At 43.7% G+C, this 19664-nt stretch overlaps 1 protein-coding gene across 6 annotated transcripts in view; it reads left to right on the top strand.

The window, feature by feature from the left end:
• CNKSR3 (CNKSR family member 3) overlaps nucleotides 1-19664 on the top strand; it is an 83008-nt gene that overhangs the window by 45950 nt on the left and 17394 nt on the right. For 2 of the 6 annotated variants that reach the window (XM_023254515.2, XM_023254516.2), the window contains exons 2-5: nucleotides 6362-6525; nucleotides 12743-12945; nucleotides 13440-13527; nucleotides 18518-18559. In XM_023254515.2, coding sequence (XP_023110283.1) covers nucleotides 6362-6525; nucleotides 12743-12945; nucleotides 13440-13527; nucleotides 18518-18559 — 497 coding nt within the window. Of the gene's footprint in view, nucleotides 1-4623; nucleotides 4922-6361; nucleotides 6526-8113; nucleotides 8259-8692; nucleotides 10064-12742; nucleotides 12946-13439; nucleotides 13528-18517; nucleotides 18560-19664 lie in introns of those variants that run through there. The other 4 variants (XM_019831402.3, XM_019831403.3, XM_019831404.3 and 1 more) reach the window with 4 other exon arrangements.

The following is a 19664-nucleotide window of genomic DNA, read 5'->3' as shown; positions in this document are numbered from 1 at the left end:
GAGTATTTAAATTAGGTATAAACGTATCACCCAAGTCTGGTTTCCTTTCCTCTGGTTCAGATCGTGGAGAACTGACCTCTTCCTAAGCCCTCATCTCCTTCATAGTGGAAGGCCTTGCATGTTAGTTCAATGAATGAAATTGAATTTGTGTGATCTGTAATTGATTCTCCTGGTTGAGGAACCTAGTGTACCCGATTCTGTTTGAATCATCTGTCACTTGTGGCCCTTAAAAGTCCTGACTGATGGGGCGCCTGGGTGGCGCAGTCGGTTAAGCGTCCGACTTCAGCCAGGTCACGATCTCGCGGTCCGTGAGTTCGAGCCCCACGTCAGGCTCTGGGCTGATGGCTCAGAGCCTGGAGCCTGTTTCCGATTCTGTGTCTCCCTCTCTCTCTGCCCCTCCCCCGTTCATGCTCTGTCTCTCTCTGTCCCAAAAAATAAATGAACGTTGAAAAAAAAAAAAAATTAAAAAAAAGTCCTGACTGAGACACGAGCTTATAACTTTAGTTGAACCAATTTCTGAATCAAACAAAACAAAACCCTCTGGCTAAAACATGCTTCAGTGATCAAAAGTACTGTATGTGAAATGCTGTAAGACCACTCTGTATTTGTGGAATTACAGTTTTTGCTGACTTGAGCATAGGCCAAAAGCATAGCCACTGAACAGTCCTTCCAGTGGGCCGCGTGTACAGAAAGAGGGTGATGTAGCCCATGATCTGATTTTAGTCTCCTACAGAAAAATAGGAAGAGAATAGCTCTACATTTTTTGTGATGGAGCATTTCCTCTAACTTCTTAATCTTCTTATACACAGGCCTTGCCACCTTTTAGAGAGATTAATTAGGAAAAAATAATTCTTAGTATGGGACAATGATTCTTTATCCTTAAGGTAGAAATGACCTTCTTTAATCCTGAAACATTGAGACTTGAAGCAAATACCTGTAGATACCACAGTCCGTAGTTTCCTTATCTTTAGTTACTCACCTCCATGGGAAAATAAAACCAGGCGGCTTGTACATCGGTGTGACATTAACATTTCTGTGAAGTTCTTTGTCTTTCTTCATGCATTCACTTACTTATTTCACAAATGTTGTCAAGTGCCAGAAATGTTCTAGATGCTGGGGGCCAAACAATGAACAAAAGGAAACCTCTGCTTTCATGGGGCTTATGTTCTGATGTCCATCAGAAAACACTTTTAGGTGGAATCGATGATTATGGCAGGCTCCCGTCTTTGGGAATACCTTCCAGGGGAGGTGATAATGTGGGCTGTTGAGATCCCATCTCCAATTTACAGTGTTCCCGAGGGGGTGCTACCTACGCCTTTGGGGTTTCTCTGTCTCTCTGGCAACTTTTATTCTGAACACTTAGGAAAGTGAGGACCTGAATAAATCACATCTTTGTATTTAACAATATTTATAGAGTATTTATGGTGTGCTTCATGGTGTTCTAAGCCCATTTATAAATATTAACATTTCATTTTCATTGCAGATCCATGCAGTAGGCAGTGCTTTCTTTTATCCCTGTTTTGCGGGGGACTGAGTAACTTGCTCCTGTGGCAAGAAGTGGGACTCGTATTGGTGCTCAGGCTCTTAACCATGGCCCCGTCTCGGTCTACATCTAGGGCGAGAGGTTTCTTTTTTTCCTTTTCATGTGTGGGATTTCTTTGAACGTTTGAGTGTTTACTGCCAGACCTGGTGACAGCAGAGGGACGCTGGGCCTCTCTTCTCCTTCTTGGTTCTTCCACATCGAGTTATGTGCTTAATTTGTGTAACTGGAATGTGTTTGATCTAATTTTATTTAATTACGTGTTTGTTTCGGTGCTGCTAGACATTCTGTAAGTTCCTCGAAGCAAGGAACTGGCAAACAGGTACGTGCGACAAATAGATTAAAGTGGATCTTGCAAATTGTAAAACGATTAGACCAGTTTACTTGAGTTGGGGATTTTCCCCTCCTCTGTGGGTCTGTGTCGTATTTCATTTAGCTGTTTGCGAATGTTTGTATTCTGATCAGCGGGATAACTGAAGAATAGGCCATAACATGTTGGAATAATAAAGCCGGGGGCAACATTATTTAAAATCTAGCATATTCAGGGGCACCTGGGTGGCTCAGTCGGTTAAGTGTTCAGCTTTGTCTGAGGTCATGATCTTGTGGTTTGTGAAGTCAAGCCCGTGTCGGGCTCTGTGCTGACAGCTGGGAGCCTGGATCCTGTTTCGGATTCTGTGTTTCTCTCTCTGCTCCTCCCCTGCTCATACTCTGTCTCTCTCTCAAAAATAAATTAACGTTAATTTTTTTCTTAATCTAGCCTATTCAACATATGTGTTCCTTGAAAAGAAGTCTTTATGCCACTATAGAAACTGTTTTTAGGTAGGTGGCAACATGCTATTCCTTCTTGATAATTCTTCTACATGTCGGGGATCTTTGGATTATTTGAGGTCAGGTCCCGTATATTCCCTCAGAATCCTCAAGGACACTCTGGCTCCCTTTTCAGGGAAATGTTCTGTATTCTGCATCCTTCAAGTTCTCAGTCTCTGATCATACACGCAGCATTTGTCCTACCAGGACCCCACATGGGCCCTTCCATCTCCGCTTTCTCTGTGTCCAAAATATTTCCTCAGGCTCTGAAGCTACTTCTGAAATCCTGTTTCTCTAGTGAAACTTTCCAGTTAATTAAAAGAGAAATTTGGCCTCACCTTTATATCAACTTATTATTCAGGGATAAAGTTTAACCAGCATCTATGATGCATGGCTTCTTCACTTTAATTTTAATGGACGCATTTATTCTGTGCATGGAAACGGACACGAGCCTCTGTTTTATGCTTATATTTTAAGCAGTGGACTTGCTTGGCACAGTAAACATGAATTTCAGTTCTGCTGGTCCTTGGTCGTTTGTTTTGCTTAAGAAAGAGTTTATGATCGCTTCTTGGCCTTTTGGCTAAGATTAAGTGAAGAAAGAGTTTATGACCTGTGGATGAACATGAAATAAAACGCTGTTACATTTGTGTGGGTTTCGTTGGGGCTGCCGTAGAAAAGTACCAGAGACCGGGTAATGAAACGACAGAAATGTATTCACTCGCAGCTCTAGAGCCTGAAGTCTGAGATAACGGCGTTGGCAGGGTTGACTTCTTTTGCAGCCGTGCTCCTTGACTTTCTCCCCCCTGTGTCTTCACTAGGCCTTCCCTCCATGTGTGTCTTCTCTATAAGGACACCAGTCATACTGGATAAAGGCCCATCCTGATGATCTCATTTTGACATAATCACATCTTTAAAGCTTTATCTCCAAATACACTCACTTTCTGAGCACTCAGGGTTAGGACCTCAACGTATAATTTTGGTGCAACACAATTCAGCCATAACGAAGTTTAAATGTATAACATAGTTGTCCTAAACTTCGATGATCATTAAAACAAAAATTGTCTTTAAATTTTAAAAATAAGCAAAGGGAAAGGACATCCTGAAGGACAGGAGATTGTAGGATATTGGTTGTGATCTGGCTTAGAACTGGCTAAGTGATTTAGGGTGAAATTCATAGTAGTTAAGACTTTTGTTCGTACTTTCCAACTGTTTGGATTCAATGACAGTACCTTCTAAGTACCTCTAAGATGTTGTGATTCTCTCTTAATAACTGTTTGCAATTACAGTAAAACTTTGGTTGGCGAGCATAATTTGTTCCACAAACAGGATTGCAATCCAAAGCACTTGTATATCAAAGCGAATTTCAAGAACCATTGGTTCAGTTGTGATCATGTGATGTTTGGAATCACGTACGACTTGTATTGCAAGACATCGCTGGCTTTTCAAATTAAAATTTTTTAGAAATGTTTGCTCATTGGGGCGCTGGGGTGGCTCAGTTGGTTAAGCGTCTGACTTCGGCTCAGGTCACGATCTCATGGTTTGTGAGTTCGAGCCCCGCATCGGGCTCTGTGCTGACAGCTCAGAGCCTGGAGCCTACTTTGGATTCTGTCTCCTTCTCTCTCTGCCCCTCCCCACACGTGCTCTGTTTCTCTGTCTCTCAAAAATAAATAAATGTAAAAAAAATTAAAAAAAAAATGTTTGCTCATCTTGCGGAACACTTGCAAAACAAGTTACTCGCAATCCAGCGTGTTACCGTAGACCCTACTGCTTATTTAGGAAGATGCTTGGAGAGGAATTTTTATAACTCCATGTTTCCTGGGGGGAATGTTGAAGAGCAGAGCTTGTGTCAAATGGGCCTTGATTTGAATTCCAGGCCTTTCCTTCTATAGCAAAGCTGAAGAAAATGACTACAGAAATCCTTCTCTTGGCATCTTACCAGCCATGTGGCTGTGGACGGGTTTTGTAGCTCCCTTATGCCCTAAAGTTAGTCATCTATAAATTGGGAATAGAGGTGTTAGGAGGCTCTCCTTAGGTCTTGGCGCTGTTGTTCACTGCAGATAGATACTGCCCATCTGCAGATGGCCCTGGGGGGCAGGGTGCTGGGATGCAGCCCGGGGGCAGGGGGGCACATCGGTCTCCATACCTGCTGACTTGCGTGGCCTCCGCTGCCTGTCTGACTCACGTGCCACAATGGCCACTTGTGACCCAAGGCTGTCAAAGTGGAGCTGGGTTTGTTTATGTCACTGTCCCTAACCTCGCTTGCTGTGTGATGGAGCCCCTTGGCTAGATAGGTGTCACTTGAGGGAAGACGGGTGGGTTCCAGCTGGTTACCAGAAAATAATTTTTTCTTACCTCCTCTTCCTGTATTTGATAGTCCCAAATGGTTCTAAGGACATTGGTCTTCTTTTCTTGTCTTACCAGGAGGCAAATGGTGAAAGTTTACGGGGCAGAGGTATCATTTAGCCTAGCACATCAGCTTTTAAGATCCATAGATGACGTTAGTGTTGCCAAAAGCAAGTGCTGCGCCTTGTGTCTACTTTTCCTAGTTCAGAGTACCCACGTGGCAGAACTTTGGTAAGGGGTCAATGAAATAAGTGTGTGTGTGTGTGTGTGTGTGTGTGTGTGTGTGTGTGTGTGTGTATTTGAGGGTGACCGAGCACAGCAGTGTGCTTTCCACATATTTTATTCTAGTTAAATTGAGTTTTCACCCTTTGTGTTGGGATTGATTTATATAAGCCTCATTGTTGGAAACACTCAGGGTGGCTTTTATTATTAGGCTTGAATAGACCAATTGATTCAGTATAAAATTTTATTCCAGTAAAACCACTGAAACAAGTTGACCAGAAAGTTCTCGATACAAGAATAAAGAAACCCAAGTTTTGTGAGGCTTACCTATTTTAGTCATTATGTAAGAACATTGGGGCGCCTGGGTGGCTCAGTCATTTGAGCATTCGGTTTCTTGATTTCAGCTCAGGTGTTTATCCCACACTTGTGAGATCGAGTTGAGCTCTGTGCTCGGCATGGAGCCTGCTTGGGATTCTCTCTCCCCATCCCAAGCACACACCCTATCTGTCTCTATCTCTCTCTCAAAAAACAAAACAAAACAAACAGAAAAACCATTAAAATACAACTCTGTTGACAGTACTATTTGACCTGGAAAAATTCCCGTAAGCTACCCCTTTTAATTAGCATTGCCTTTCTCTGGTACCACTGCTGGTATTTTCTCCTTTGGATTCTGTATTCATGAGAACTTTTTCAGTCGCAAGGTGCAGAAACCCAACACAAACAAGCTTAAGCTAGAAAGGGGATTTAGTTCAGTTTAAGTGAAAAATTGTAGGGGTAGAATTACCTTTAAGCAGGGTTACATCCAAGGGCATATAGCATATTATTGGAGCATTTTCTTCTTCTCAAATGGATGTATTTTCAGGAAACTGATCAGAAAAAAGCCAGCATCCCCAAAGTTATATCCTTATGACTTCCAGCTGGAAAGGAAGAACTTCTCTCTTCCTGTGTCCATATATCAAGTATCAAGGAAGATTTTGATTGGTTTTGCTTGGTCATCCTTGAACCTGTAACTGGCTGGTGGGTAGAATGTTGTGGCCAACCGCTGTGGCAAAGCATCTTGATTGGCAAGTTCATGGGATCACGTGGGCTGGGAGACAGATGGACAGTCTCCAAAGGAAGACTGCTTAACAAATATCTAGTCCACATAACTCGCATTTCCAAGTCAGCAAGGGTTTAGTGTTTATTCTTTTAGTTGAGAGGGAATGGGAAGGTAACCGTCGTAAAATTGTGCCGAATCCATTTGAAAATTTAAGCTGCACGTTGCAAATCTGTTTGAGATGAGAAAATGAGGACACACCTGAAAAGTGTCCCTTGGGTGGGGTATACATTGTGTAGACAGTCAGATAGTTGGGGCATATCTGGCGATTCCTGAAGTTCATTTAAACGTGGGCAGTTTTTTGAGTGAAGGAAACAAAATGGCAATAATGGACTTCTGCCTTCTTTTGGTAGGGCTAGATGATTGCCTGCAGCAGTATGTTCACAAGTTCGAACGGGAGAAGATAAACGGGGAGCAGCTGCTGCAAATTTCCCATCAGGATCTTGAAGAGCTGGGGGTCACGCGAATTGGACACCAGGAACTCGTGTTGGAGGCTGTCGACCTTCTCTGTGCACTGGTTGGTTCACGAGATCTGTGCCATGATGATGTTCTTTAGAACCTTATTGTCTTAAATCTTCAATGTTTGTGATTTAGAATCATTTTCTTATTTATTTGTTTAGACAGTGAGAGAGAGCACGAGTGCACTCGAGAGGGGGAGGGGCAGAAAGAAGGAGGGAGAGAGAGAGAGAGAGCATCCTGAGCAGGCTTTGCACTTCGAGCACAGATCCTGATGCTGGGCTCAAACGCACAAACCACGAGATTGTGCCCTGAGCCGGAACCGAGAGTCAGATGCTTAACCTCCTGAGCCACCCAGGTGCCTCCATTTTCTTAATGATCCATTGACATGAAACGTGAGCTGAAGATAACCTAAAAAGGAAGAAAAGAAATCATTTTCTAGATAAAGAGGTGGCAAACGGTGGCCTACACGTTAAATCTAGCCCACCATGTTTGTAAATAAAGTTTTATTGGCACACAGCCATGACCGTTCGTTTATTTGTGGTCCGTGGCTGCTTTCATGCTTTCAGGGGACCGTGTGGCCCCCGCAAGTCCAATATATTTATTGTCTTGCCCTTTAAGAAGAAATCTGCCTGTCACAGAAACTGACTTTGCCTTTTACAGAAAAAAGTCTGTTAGTTTTCTTATCTTCTGTGGAGAATAAAACACTGGAGATAATCCTGAATGAAAATGTCATATTCTAAGCTGAAGTGAGATACAGGTTCTGATTTCGTGTGTGTTTTTGGTACTATCAACAGCTTTTTTATGTTTCACAGGTATTTGTGATCTTTAAATAACCGATGTGTTTGCTCATGGGAGTCAGCCTGCGGAGTGGTAGCTAGAAGGGAAAAAATGTGAACTTTGGTACCCTTTGCAGATGATTGAGCTTTGGCTTGCACGTTGAGTGAGTTAAATCCTGCCAGGTTTTGACTCTTGCACTACACCGGTGGCCGCCCGAGCAGCTGTTTTAGGTGTGGGAGGACAACACCTGTGAGGACATTGTGTTTCCACACCGGTTGCCACACGGTGGGGATCCACGTGTGTCCGTTAGGATGCCGTGTGAAGGATGCAGCGCCCCGAACTGTCAGGATTTGGACCCGGGCCGCAGCATTCAGTCTGGGTTAAGTAATGCTGTGAACCTGAGCCAGGGGTATATACAATGACATCACTGAGAACGGTGGGGAAGAATGTTCCCGATGATTCTGCCATTGCTGGTCTGCGTTCCGTTGATTATATAACTCTTACGGCGCTCTGCATGTTCTTCTTCTTAAAATGGACAGAGCTTTGTCTCCTGCTCTGAGATGCGCTGCTCTTGTTTACGAAACTAACGGGGAAATTATTTGTGGTTGATAAATGAGCTGCCACCGGGGAGACGCTGTGGCCAAGTGGTGTGAGTGTTGGCCTGGAAGGCAGGCGTTTTGCATTCTGATCCTGCCTCTGCGACACACTCCTCGCTCTGCGACCTCCAGGGAAACGGTGGTGTCTGTTTTCCCCATCTGTACAGTAACACTCCCTAGATGCGGCTGCACACTAACGTGTGTTTTGCACGGCCCAGAAGATGTCTTAGAGTCTTGTTTGTTCTTAAAGCTGCATTTTTTTTTTTTTTTATACAGGGCAGCTTGTTTGAGTTTACTTTTCTTACGCTTTCTGGGAAGATCACTTTTCCATCTTTTCTGCTAAATGGATTTGTCTCTTTCAACTTGAAGGAAGGGGTTTGAGGACAGGCAAATTACTTTGCAGTCCACAATAGGAGAGGTAAGGAGGAAGGGTCTGTTAGAGGCACACGGTGCACAGCAAGCCAGATAATAAACCTAACAGCTGCCTCTCTTTGCTTTTGCCCCTTCCCTACCTCTTAAAATATTGGATAAAATGAACAAAGCTGGACAAATGCCAGAACCTAAAGCTGCATTTTATCTCCTACAATTTCCTTCTAATTTCCTTTGTAGACAAAGTTTGACCTCAGACTCATTCTGGACATGCCTTCTGCAGTAGAGTGCTGGTGAATGCATTTGACAGGAGGGTGATAGGAGAGTTCTCAAATGAGGGTGGCTTTTCCGGTTTGGGGAGGGTTTTAGAGAGCTTTATTAAAATAGCTTTTCATCTTGCTGTAATTTCCCCTTTAAATGTTCTTATTGTAATGCATATATTAATTATACTATCTATTTAATCCATTTATACTGTATAGATCTTTGTATATATAAATTGGTCATAATTTTTTGCCTTGAACAACTCCTCCCTTGGGCAGTTAATGTATATTTGCAGTTGGCCCTGAGGTTGTATAAAAGAGGTTGTCATGTAAACTGAGTTTAGTGGATGTTGGTTTTGTGATAGACAGGAAATGAATAGAATTTAGAAGAAAGGGGGAGGAAAAAACAAAACCACTGGAAAATTCTGGAAGGAACAGGGCAGATAGAATGGATAAAAACCTAAAACTAGCGAACAGCTGTTGGTAAAGATTCCAGAACTGGTGAGCAGATGGCCCACAGATAGGTGGTCATGGATAGAGAGCAAGGGAGGGAACGCCACTGTCTTTTACAAGTGACTGGTATCGTGAGGTGTAGAACCAAGATCACTCTCGGGATTGAATTCAGAGTCTGAGCTCAATTTTTCTCTACCTGTCAGGGGCAGACTCTAGAGCTGCTCTTTCTAGTAGGATAGCTATTGGCTACATACAACTATTTACATGAAAATAAATTAAAATGAAAAAAAAAAATTACCTCCTCGGTCGCCCTAAGCTACATTTCAAGAGCTCATAGCTAGTGGTGGCTAGCGGCTGCCATATTTAGACGGTGCAGATGGAGAACATTTTCATCACCGCACTAAGTTCTGTTTGACTAGCACTGGTCTGGAGGGTGTGACTGAGAGTAATAAACTATAAACTATAATTGTAACCTATTTTCTGTGGCAAATCAACCTGTCAAGACCAAGGCAGGCGCAGATAGATTTTTAAGGTTGGTGTAGGTTAAGAAAGTGAACAAAGTTGGAATCAGCACACACGTTAACTGATGCCACCCAAGTGTGTGATTAAATGAAATACTTGTAATGTGTTTACTGGTCCAGGGTGCTTCTGTGCACTTGTATACCCCTGAGATTATTCATTGTCCGTAATTTGCCCATCTATGGCAAGTCATTAAAAAACGTTATCCTTCTTTTTGGGCAGAAATCATGCAGGAAGAGTGATCTTTGCTGTCAGTTTGTATTTAACTTGATCCTGCTCATGAGGTTATATTAAAATGCCTTTAGGGAAACTGCGGAATCTATGTCTTAAGTTGTGACCTAATAATTGACCCAAGTCAGTGAGATGGTTTAGACTGTGTTCTCTGGCCCTCCTTAAACACATATGTTAGATCATGAACAGGGTCAGGAGGAATGGGAAAAGGAGGTAGAAGAGAAATAGAAGATTCATCTTTAGCTAGAGTGTGTATAATTCAGGCACCAGAAGAGTAAGAATCTGCCTGTTTCCTCTTCTCCTGTCTGCTGTGTGATTTCTCCAACCAGACCAGGAAGTAATCCCTGATGGCTAACCTCTAATGAAGTGAGATCTCAGTGGAAGGGTTTCTGTAGGTATATAGAATTTCAGAGACTCCTTTCATTTCTTACTCGGTGTGTGTCTTGTTGATACTTTTAATGCAGTCTCTGAAGGAGATAAGTTTTAGGGAAAGATTAGTGGAGATAATCAAATCTGGGCTGAGAAATTATTCATTTTCTGTCTTTTGTTGTGGGTCACTTAAGTCAATAATACTTCCCTGATTATTTTTCTACATTACAGGCTCTCTTGAGTTAATGTAATCAGTTTCTTGTTCTCTTCTTATTGTGGAATGGAGTGGAAAGGGAAGGTATTTTCCTTCCTTCTTTGCTTCTTCCCTCTATCTTGTTAAAATTGTACTCCATTATAGCTGCATCTATCTATCTATCCTTCTAGTCCTATGATTTGTTTTGGGTGGGAAAACAGAATCAGAGCACCTTGAGTGGAAATGAAAAGAACCAGTTAACAAGAAGCGACACTTCCCCTTTGTTTTAATATTAAAAGGGGTAGGTTTGTAGGAGATTGAGGTTTAAAACTTCTTGCAACACTAAAATGCGTTTAGTCTGCTTTGAATTCAAGAAGTAAATGTTGTGTACGGTCATAAGAGTTCCACTCATTTTTGGTGACGTCGATTATAGAAAGCTGACTCTCTTGCTTTAGTTCAGAACTCTTGATAGAAGTTGGCAGGCTGAGTAATTGACTGAATGAGGGGACAGTTCCCTTTAATCAGTCACAAGTGCTTCAAAACAAGCTTGTCATGTGGCTCTTTATCCATTCACTTGTGAGTCTTTGATTCTCTGAATTGAAAAAGCATGATGAAAATACGTCTTTGTAGTTTTGTCTTCTGTGTTGAAGGATAATGTCATATTTTAGCCTGTAGAAAATGACAGAAAAAAATGAAGACTGTAAGAGTTAAATAGAACATTGCTGTTTAATACAAAATACTTTTATTTTGAAATTTTATTTCATAAAATTATGAATTTGTGAATTATTATGAAAATTTTAAGGTTTACAAAAGACAGCTTCCAGTTCGTGGATCTGGGAAGGATTTTTATTTTCTTAGCCTACTTTTTTGTTGTATTCCACTCGTTTCAAAATTCCTATCTAAATTTTTTTAAAAAGCACTTTTTATTGTACTAGAGGAAGCAACATAAATTTAAGCTTCATGAACAATTAACTGCAGTGAAAACCCCACTACGGTGTCTTAGAGTCATTGTCACCAGAAATTACTTGGGACTTTTATTACCATGCAAACATTTCTTTGAACATCAGGGGTGGAGCAGGTCAGGGTGGAATTTGGGGGGAGGTAAGCATCTTGTTAGTTTGTGTAGAATCCAGGGCCGCTGGCTGCTTTTCTTTTGCTCGTCTTTACCCAGCCTATTGTCTGTCTTCTCCTTCTGCCCTGCCTTGGGCAGGGAGGGTGAAATGGAAACATGCCCCATGGTGATCCAAACCTTGTGCCCTCGCTGCTGACTACCTTGATTGGAATCCCACCTCTCCACAGATTAGTAAATTCGATGACTCCGTGCTTCTATTCCCTCACCTGTAAAATAGAGATACTATCATTTCCACCTTCACGTGTTATTTACCGGAGATAATACTTGTTGAGCCCTTAGTTCAATCCCTGGTGTGGAGTAAGTGTTCAATAACGTTGGTCATATCATTCCCGGCTTTTAAATGGTACCACGGTCTTGTTTTGGGATGCTATTGAAACTGTGTAGTACGCCCCAGAAATATCTTTATTTTTCTGTGAAAATAATGAAACACCAACTTGGGACATGGACGTGCAGTTCAATACAGAAGTTCATCCGTCCCCTCCCCAGAGTCATCTCAGATTTATGTGTCATCCTCTGGGATTTGTTCTTTACCTGTCACGTGAAATTCATTTTTTTTCAAAGCACCTGAGTAAGATGAACATCGTCCAGAAAGAACACAGGTTAGGAACTCAAGGGACAGAAATTACATTTCCGGTGAACTGACATTTAGTCAGCGCTGCTCTGTTTCTGGGCAAGTGCATCTCACCTGATGGAAATTGTCTTCTGTGCTGCAGATACGGGTGAACCATACATAGAACTCGCCCTGTCTCACAGTTTGTGCCCCATGGAGGAAGATGGTTCCTGCCAACCATGGTGGTTCCGGGAGGTGGCAGATAGGTGATGTGCCAGAGAGTGACCTGAGGGGGCGTTTGGCAATGTCTGGAGACGTGTTCGGTCGTCACAGCCAGGGAGAGTGTGCTCCTGACGGCTAATGAGTCGAGAGAGGCCAGCGGTGCCACCGAGCCTCTTGCCATGTGCCAGAATCCTCCCTCGCCCTCTCACCCCAACCAGAACAGAGACTACTGGGCTTTAAATGTCAGTAGGGCTCAGGCTGAGAAACTGCTCTACGTGGTCAAGGAAGCCTCCAAGAGGAGGGAACATTTGGGCTAGTATGTAAATATAAGAAAGAGCTATTCTTGCAAAGATTGGTGGGAGGAGCATTTTGACAAGGGAAGCTGGCGAGAGTCAAGTCCCTGAGGTGGGAGGAAGCTGAAGGAGGAACAGAGAGGAGGCCGGTGTGACTGCGAGTGGGTGAGGTCCGCACTGTGGGTAAATAAGGAGGATTTTGTGGCTATTGTAGGAGTTATTCAAGTTGCTCGCTGGGCTTTTGAGTTACTAATAGAGATTGGACATTGCTGATTGTTCTGAATTCTTCCCTTTGATTTTATTTTCCACAGAATTACGGCCTTGAAACCGATAACATGAAGAACTTGGTTCTGAAACTGCGAGCATCTTCTCACAACTTACAGAATTACATAAGTAGCCGGCGGAAAAGTCCAGCTTACGATGGGGACACTTCCCACAAGCCCCCCAACGAACTCCTGACCTCTGTGGTGGAGCTAATCGGTGCTGCTAAGGCCTTGTTAGCTTGGCTGGACCGGTAGGTTACGAGTGTGCTCCACTGTCCCATCAGAGGAGGGCCCAAGCTGCACACACACCTGTCTTAGGAAAATGAGCCTCTTCATGTCCCTTCCACTGGGCCTCTCCAGGACTTCTGGATCAGTGGTGGGATTTTAGGGTCCCTTTGGAAGCTACTGAACAGACGAGTGGCAGGACCAAATTAAGGTCCACTTGGGGAAGAGTGGAACCCCCGTGCCAAAGGTGTTTTCGCTGCCGTTAAACGCTCATGATTATTTCGTTGGTCTGAAGGCCGTTAGTTGACTTCTGAAGAGACGTGAATTCTCTTGGCTCATTTTCTAATGTGTTTTTATCTAGCACTCCTGCGTCTCTTCTGTTCAGATTCCTGTTTTGTGTGTTAACGGGAGAGGAAACCATTGCATAATGAGTCCTTAAACCAGCTCTGCTTGTCAGCCTGCAACATGGGATCCCAGTGTCCCCACCCCGCTTTTTAAAAGAATGCTTGTTGCTTTCCAGGGCTCCATTTACAGGGATCACCGATTTCTCAGTAACGAAGAACAAGATCATTCAGCTCTGCCTGGACCTGACCACTACAGTCCAGAAGGTCAGTATGTCGTTGCTTTTTTAACATTGTTTCCTCCCTTTACCCTTGTCCTCTTCAGAGGGCTCACATGCAGGCATGAAGTGCCTTTTTCGCTCTGTTTCTTGCCATTTTTTTCCCATCCGTCCTGGGGAGAGATGAAGGGCTTTCCATTAGATGCATTGTTGCCGATGGTTTCTGAACAATGGGCAGTGGCTTTTACATCAAAGATTACCTTTTTTTGTTTTAAAATAGTTGAGCTAATAGGCCCGTACTTTCTCTAAACTGTTAGAGCACTTAATTTTTTTCGTAGAAACTCCAGAGCAACTAAGTCACGTGAAGTTAAGAAATGCTGAGGGAAGGGCCCCGGAAGGATGAGGTGGATACAGTTATGGATATGTGGCTGGAGGGACCCTCTGTTGCAACGGTGACATTTGAGGAATCTGACCAGCATGACTCTGTGCTTGTCCTGATGGAATGGGCCTATTACCTCATCTTGGGGTGTTTTCCTGGTAGTCATTTTTTTTTTTTTAAGTTTACTAATTTATTTTGAGAGAGAGAGAGAGTATGAGCAGGGGAGGCATAGAGAGAGAGGGAGAGAGAGAATCCCATGCAGGCTCCACACTGTCAGCACAGAGCCCTGCATCGAGCTCGAACTCATGAACCGTGAGATCATGACCTGAGCCGAAACTAAGTGTCAGACGCTTAACCGGCTGAGCCACCCCAGCCCCTTGGTAGTCATTGTTGACTGTTGGGAACTGATGATAGAAAAAACATCTCTTGGTGGGAGTTACAGATCCTGATCTGTTCACGTCAGGAGCAGGGTGTCCTGTCCACCGAGCAGTCTCACCACACTTGCCCCTGCTTCTGTGGGCCTCAGCTCACCTGGCACATGATAAGTGGTTTTTAAAATTTTTTAAAATGCGTTTTTAAACAAATGAGATAATGCTTTTGACAAAGAAGCCAATGCAAATCTTTCATGTATCAGGAGAAATTTAACCCAAACTTAAGGGACACGTGAGGTATTGTTTTTGTTTTCCCTTTGGTGCTCATTGAGTGTATGCTTCAGAGACAGACCACCACAGGTTCAAATCCTGCCTCTACCACTGCTTAGCCCTGGGACCTCAGACAAGTCGCTTAAACCTTAAGAGCCTCTTTTTTTTTTTTTTTTTTTTTTTTTTTGTCTGTAAAATGGGAATACTAATATTTACTTCACCAGATGATTTGGTAAGATTTCTACAAGTTATTGTTGAACGAGCAAAGAAGGAAAAAAAGTGGAATATAAAGACAAATGGTGGCTCCCCCCACCCCCCAAAATACGAAAACGTAGGAAGACACGTGTTCGTAACACACGCCATCCAAGAACCTGTGTACAAGGGAGTAAGTTCAGTAGGCAGTCCGGAGGAAAAGTCGTGTTACTTTAGCAGGGAGAGAGGTGGGGACAGAGCCTAGGAGCCAGCCCCCCCTGCCCCCAACCCCAAGGACGAAAAGAAACACTTTTTAAAAAATTTACAAAGACCATTATGTGACCACATTTATGTATTTGTGTAAAACTAAATACAAATAATGTGAAATATTTTATCTAAAAATAACCACACCTACCTCGAAAGTTTGCTATGAAGACTAAATGCAAAGCGCAGTGCCCACAAGACGTGACCGCATATGGCAGGAAATCTGAAAATGATGCCTTGTACTGGTTTTCTGGACACCGACTTGATGGTTCCAGGAAAGGGAGTTCACAATATGCTGCTCCTTTTTGGTTTGTTTGTTCTGTGGCTTATTTAAATTTGAACAGTTCTCAAGGGTGAAGACCGGCAAGGCGTCACTATACACGGAATATCGTTTTAGGAACGTGGGTTGAAAAAGATGGCTAGCTCCTTGAACATATGTTTTCTCTAGCGTTTGGAGAACACAGGTGCTTTGGCACCGGGTGTATTTGTGTGCACACAAATGAGAAGCAACGCACTTGATGAGCGAGCCCCGTGCCTTTTGCAGGGTGCCGCCTGCATCCTGAAAGGGGGAGCCCTCACACTCCCTCCCAGCCGCGGGGGGGGGGGGGGGGCGGAGTGGGGGGGGAGTGCCGTCTTCAGAACTTCTCGGCAGGAGGTCTGTTGACCTTTCCGGAAGCAACCTGTCTTTTCCGTGTATTCTTTTTATCTGGGAAGTTTCAGGAATGAAAGTTGTGTCCTTCCTTCTTCCGGTGACAAGGAACGTGTTCTCCTTGGGTCTTTATTCCTTTCGTCTCTGTCTGCAAGGAGAGACCTTTGGCTCCTTTCTCTCCTCCACGGGTTGCCATCTCCCCTCCTGTTTCTTGTCACTTCGTCTGCATCCTTCCCTTGAAGGATAACGTGTCGGTCTCCTGAGTTGAGGCGTAAATCGTTGCTGCCTTTTCCCCTGGAAGGAGACTGCGCCCTTCTCGTGAGCACGCCTCGTGCCGTCCAAGTCCGCAGGTGGATATTCCGTCAGTTTCCAGTTTCTGGGCTGTGATGTCAGACCGAGGAACTCCGGGGGGGGGGGGGGGGGATCGGCATCTTCAGTCTGTCCTCTGCGCTGCGAGGCCATGAAAACTGCAGCGGTGGCCGTGAGAGATGGGATGACGGTGGCAGGTGCCGAGTCCCGCTGGGGGAAAACTCGGGGGGAGGGGAGCAGTACACTAGAAAGCCCAGGAGTCCAGTTAACTGGACAGAAAGCTGCGTGGCCACAGAAGCAGAGGAGGAAAAAGCCACGAGAGCATTTGCGGAGCGCTGGTTTTGTCTCACGTGTGTGCCGCGTGCTCGACGTGTGTTGTCGCGTTTGCTTCTCCGCTGAGTGAGGGTGCATCGTGCCCGCCCCGCAGAGACAGGAGTGCAGGCAGGGAGCAGCTGGGCAGGTTGCTCAGGGCTACCCCGCTGGGGACGAGGTAGAAGGAGGATGAGCAGTGGAGGGAAGGAGCACTCGATAGCTGCCCTGGCTGGGTCCCTGCCAGGTAGGCTGGTCTGAGGCTGCGAGCCAGGTGACCGAGGAGCATGATGGAGCTCAGCCCCGCCGTCTGGCTCCAGAGGGTTGATTTGGTTTCAGGATGCCTTTTTTCCATTCCATTGCCTTTGTGCCAAAAAGCATGAAATCATGCCTGCGGCTGCTTCCTCCCAGTAGAAACAGCTGTGGGAACCCGTGTTCACGGTTGCGGAAGGTAAAAAGTGAGCCCTTTCACACGTTGGCTTGAACAGTTTTGGGGAGGCAGGAGAGCACCTCTCACCCATTGGTTCCAATGCCACAGGGAGCCCATTTTCTAGGTGGCTTCTTGGACCTGTCAAGGAATCAAGTGTCAGGAACCACGAGGTCACACATCCACCTTGAATCATGGGCTGTGGAGTATTGAGAGGAGCTCTCTGCCAGTGGGTGATTATCATTTTGGGATCTGTAATGAAAAACCATAAATACACATTATTCCTTTTATTCCTAGCACAAGACTGCGTAAGTGTTCTGTTCACTAAAAATTGATACCTAGTACATTCTGTGTTTCCGATGCTGTTAACACGGGATGAGCCATCCACATCCCATCCATGGTACTTGGTGGTTTAGCTCTGTGCACAAGATGGAAGATGCAAGGCACATGTTCGAGCTGGAATGATTCTGTTTTACAGAAGTTGTTGCTCCTGTAGTGTTTGAGTTCATATCAGCTTCACGCATATAAAAATCTATCTCTAAGTTTCTTTTTTTAAGTGTTTTCTTACTTGGATGCTCTTTTCCTGAGGATAAGTGTAAACTTTGGGAGCAGTAGAGTCACTATTAATGTTTAACACATTTTTAATTTAAGAAGATACCAAAAATCTGATTACAAAATCATAGGGTAGAGTATCATACATTTCTAACTCCCGCCCCCCTCCCCACTCCTCAGTGGTAGCAGAAAAGTGACCTTAAGTGACTTTTGATTGAAGTGAAAATCTTTTACAATTCCAACAGAGTTGATTAATATCTTTCGTGTACATGAAATAATTAGGATGTTCCAGTTTGGGATTATACTTAAAGGTGCAAAATAAACTCTGAAGAATCTAGTTGGTCCCCTTTTTCTTTTTTCTTTTTTTTTTCTTTTTTGTTTTTAATGTTCGTTTATTTTTGAGACAAAGAGACAGAGTGTGAGTGGAGGAGGGGAAGAGAGAGAGGGAGACACAGAATCTGAAGCAGGCTCTAGGCTCTGAGCTGTCAGCACAGAACCCGATGCTGGGCTCGAACCCACGGGCTGCAAGATCATGACCTGAGCTAAAGTCAGACGCTTAACTGACTGAGTCACCCAGGCTCCCCAGTCCCCCTTTTTCTCTGCATGTCCTCTGCCTTGTAGAGGGAAACCTTTGCTGTAGGCCAGTTAACTGTGGAGGTTAACAGTGAGAGTTTCACATTGGTGGTTTCACTGTGACCACTTTTAGACAGGACAATGGTGACTCCTATAATCAGCCAGCTGGGTTCATACAGTTCCGAGTCTTTTGTTCTTACGCTGAGTAAATAATGCTTTGCACTCCAGCCCTTTATTTAACATCATCAATAGCATACCTCAAGACCACTTTTTTGGCAGTGTGTTAATGAATGTTTTGTTGAACCTTTTTCATTTATTAAGGACTAAAATATCTGATTTAATCTCAGTGTTGCTTAAAATAAACTTCTGTGGCTACATTTACTCAAGCCTTTATTTGAAAGCTATTCTTATAGAAACAGGCCCAGAGCTAAAAGATTCCTGACTTGTTGGCCAAGTGCTGGCTGAGCACGGGGTCACTGGTCACATTTGCACACTCTGCACGGTATAGATGGTGGGTGGATTTCAGTTCAATGATTTTCATAGGTTTTCTGATGAAATAATCGGTCAGATGGGTTCCTTGGATGATAAGCTTCTTTGGTCAGGAGAGAGCAGAGCCTGAGAAGGTGTTGGGTGCCTGCTCCGTGCCCTCCGCATCCCATACAGGGCTGTTTGGGCTGCAGGGGGAGGGGCATGCCAAGTTTCTAGCTCTCTTACAATTTTCTTTTTTCTTCTTTCCTTCTTTAGGATTGCCTTGTAGCAGAAATGGAGGATAAAGTTTTAGCCGTAGTAAGTATACCTTTTAGAAGTGACTGTAAAATTCCTTTTCCCAAACGAATGGGACTCACATTAATTCAAGTAAATATTCTGTGGCTAATGACTTTAGGATATACTTTGAAATATTGGCTCTTTGGGATTTGAGTCTATTAATTTAGGTAGAAAGAGAAGAGTAAAAGTAATCTAGCAACAAGAAAATTACTACTGTGAAAATTCCTGTGCTTAACTTGGGTATATGGGGGTCTCTGTTTCCTCCGAACATTTCATTAGGTACAATTATACTTAAATTACTAGCCAGCCTGTTAATCAGGGTTACCCTGATCTGTAAATTTCACTTTAGGAACATTATGATTAAAAAAAAATAAAAAAATCCTTGGCAAAACCCTTCTGATGGCAGGGGGATGTGCCGTGATTGTTTAAAGAGCATTTTGTAACCATTCATCATCACTTCCTCCCTTTGACATAAGCCAGCCTGGGCCCTTTTGATAAGGCCTTCCTCCTACTGATGTTGAGGAATTTAGCAGTGAAACTGCTATAAATATATTTTCCATAAATAGGAGGCTAAACAAATTGAGGGAAGGTAAGAAGTGTCACTTCTTGGATTCTCCCCCTTGGGGGAAAAAAAATCACTCTTTGGAATTTCCCGATTTCCTTGGTGGTTTGATTTTGAAAGGTTAGATGAATCTGGGGGAAACAACAACACGTAACCACCACTTCATGGGGATCTTCATGTCTCAAAACGTTTACATTGTCAGTGTTTGGGGTCAGAGAATGTGAACCATCACTAAAAAGATGGTTACCCCTAAATGTAAAATACAAATCTGTGCATCTCCTGGATGATAACAGGAGAAAAATCTAGGCTGACCTTGTGTTTGCTGGTGAGTTTTTAGATCCAATACCAAAGGCACAATCTGTGAAAGAAAAACCGATAGGACAGATCTCATTGAAATGGAAAACTCTGCTCCATGAAATGCAGTGCTAAGAGAATGGAAAGACAAGCCACAGACTGGGAGCAAGTAGTTTTAAAAGGATAAAGGATTTGTATCCAAAATATACAAAGAACTGTTAAACTCAACAGCGAGGAAACAACCCAGTTAAAAAGTGGGCAAAAGATGTG

This window comes from Felis catus, chromosome B2 (assembly GCF_018350175.1).
Source record: "Felis catus isolate Fca126 chromosome B2, F.catus_Fca126_mat1.0, whole genome shotgun sequence".
Classification (NCBI taxonomy): Eukaryota; Metazoa; Chordata; class Mammalia; order Carnivora; family Felidae; genus Felis; species Felis catus.
The sequence above is the reverse complement of the archived record's forward strand: the minus strand, read 5'-3'. Positions and strand labels throughout refer to the sequence as shown.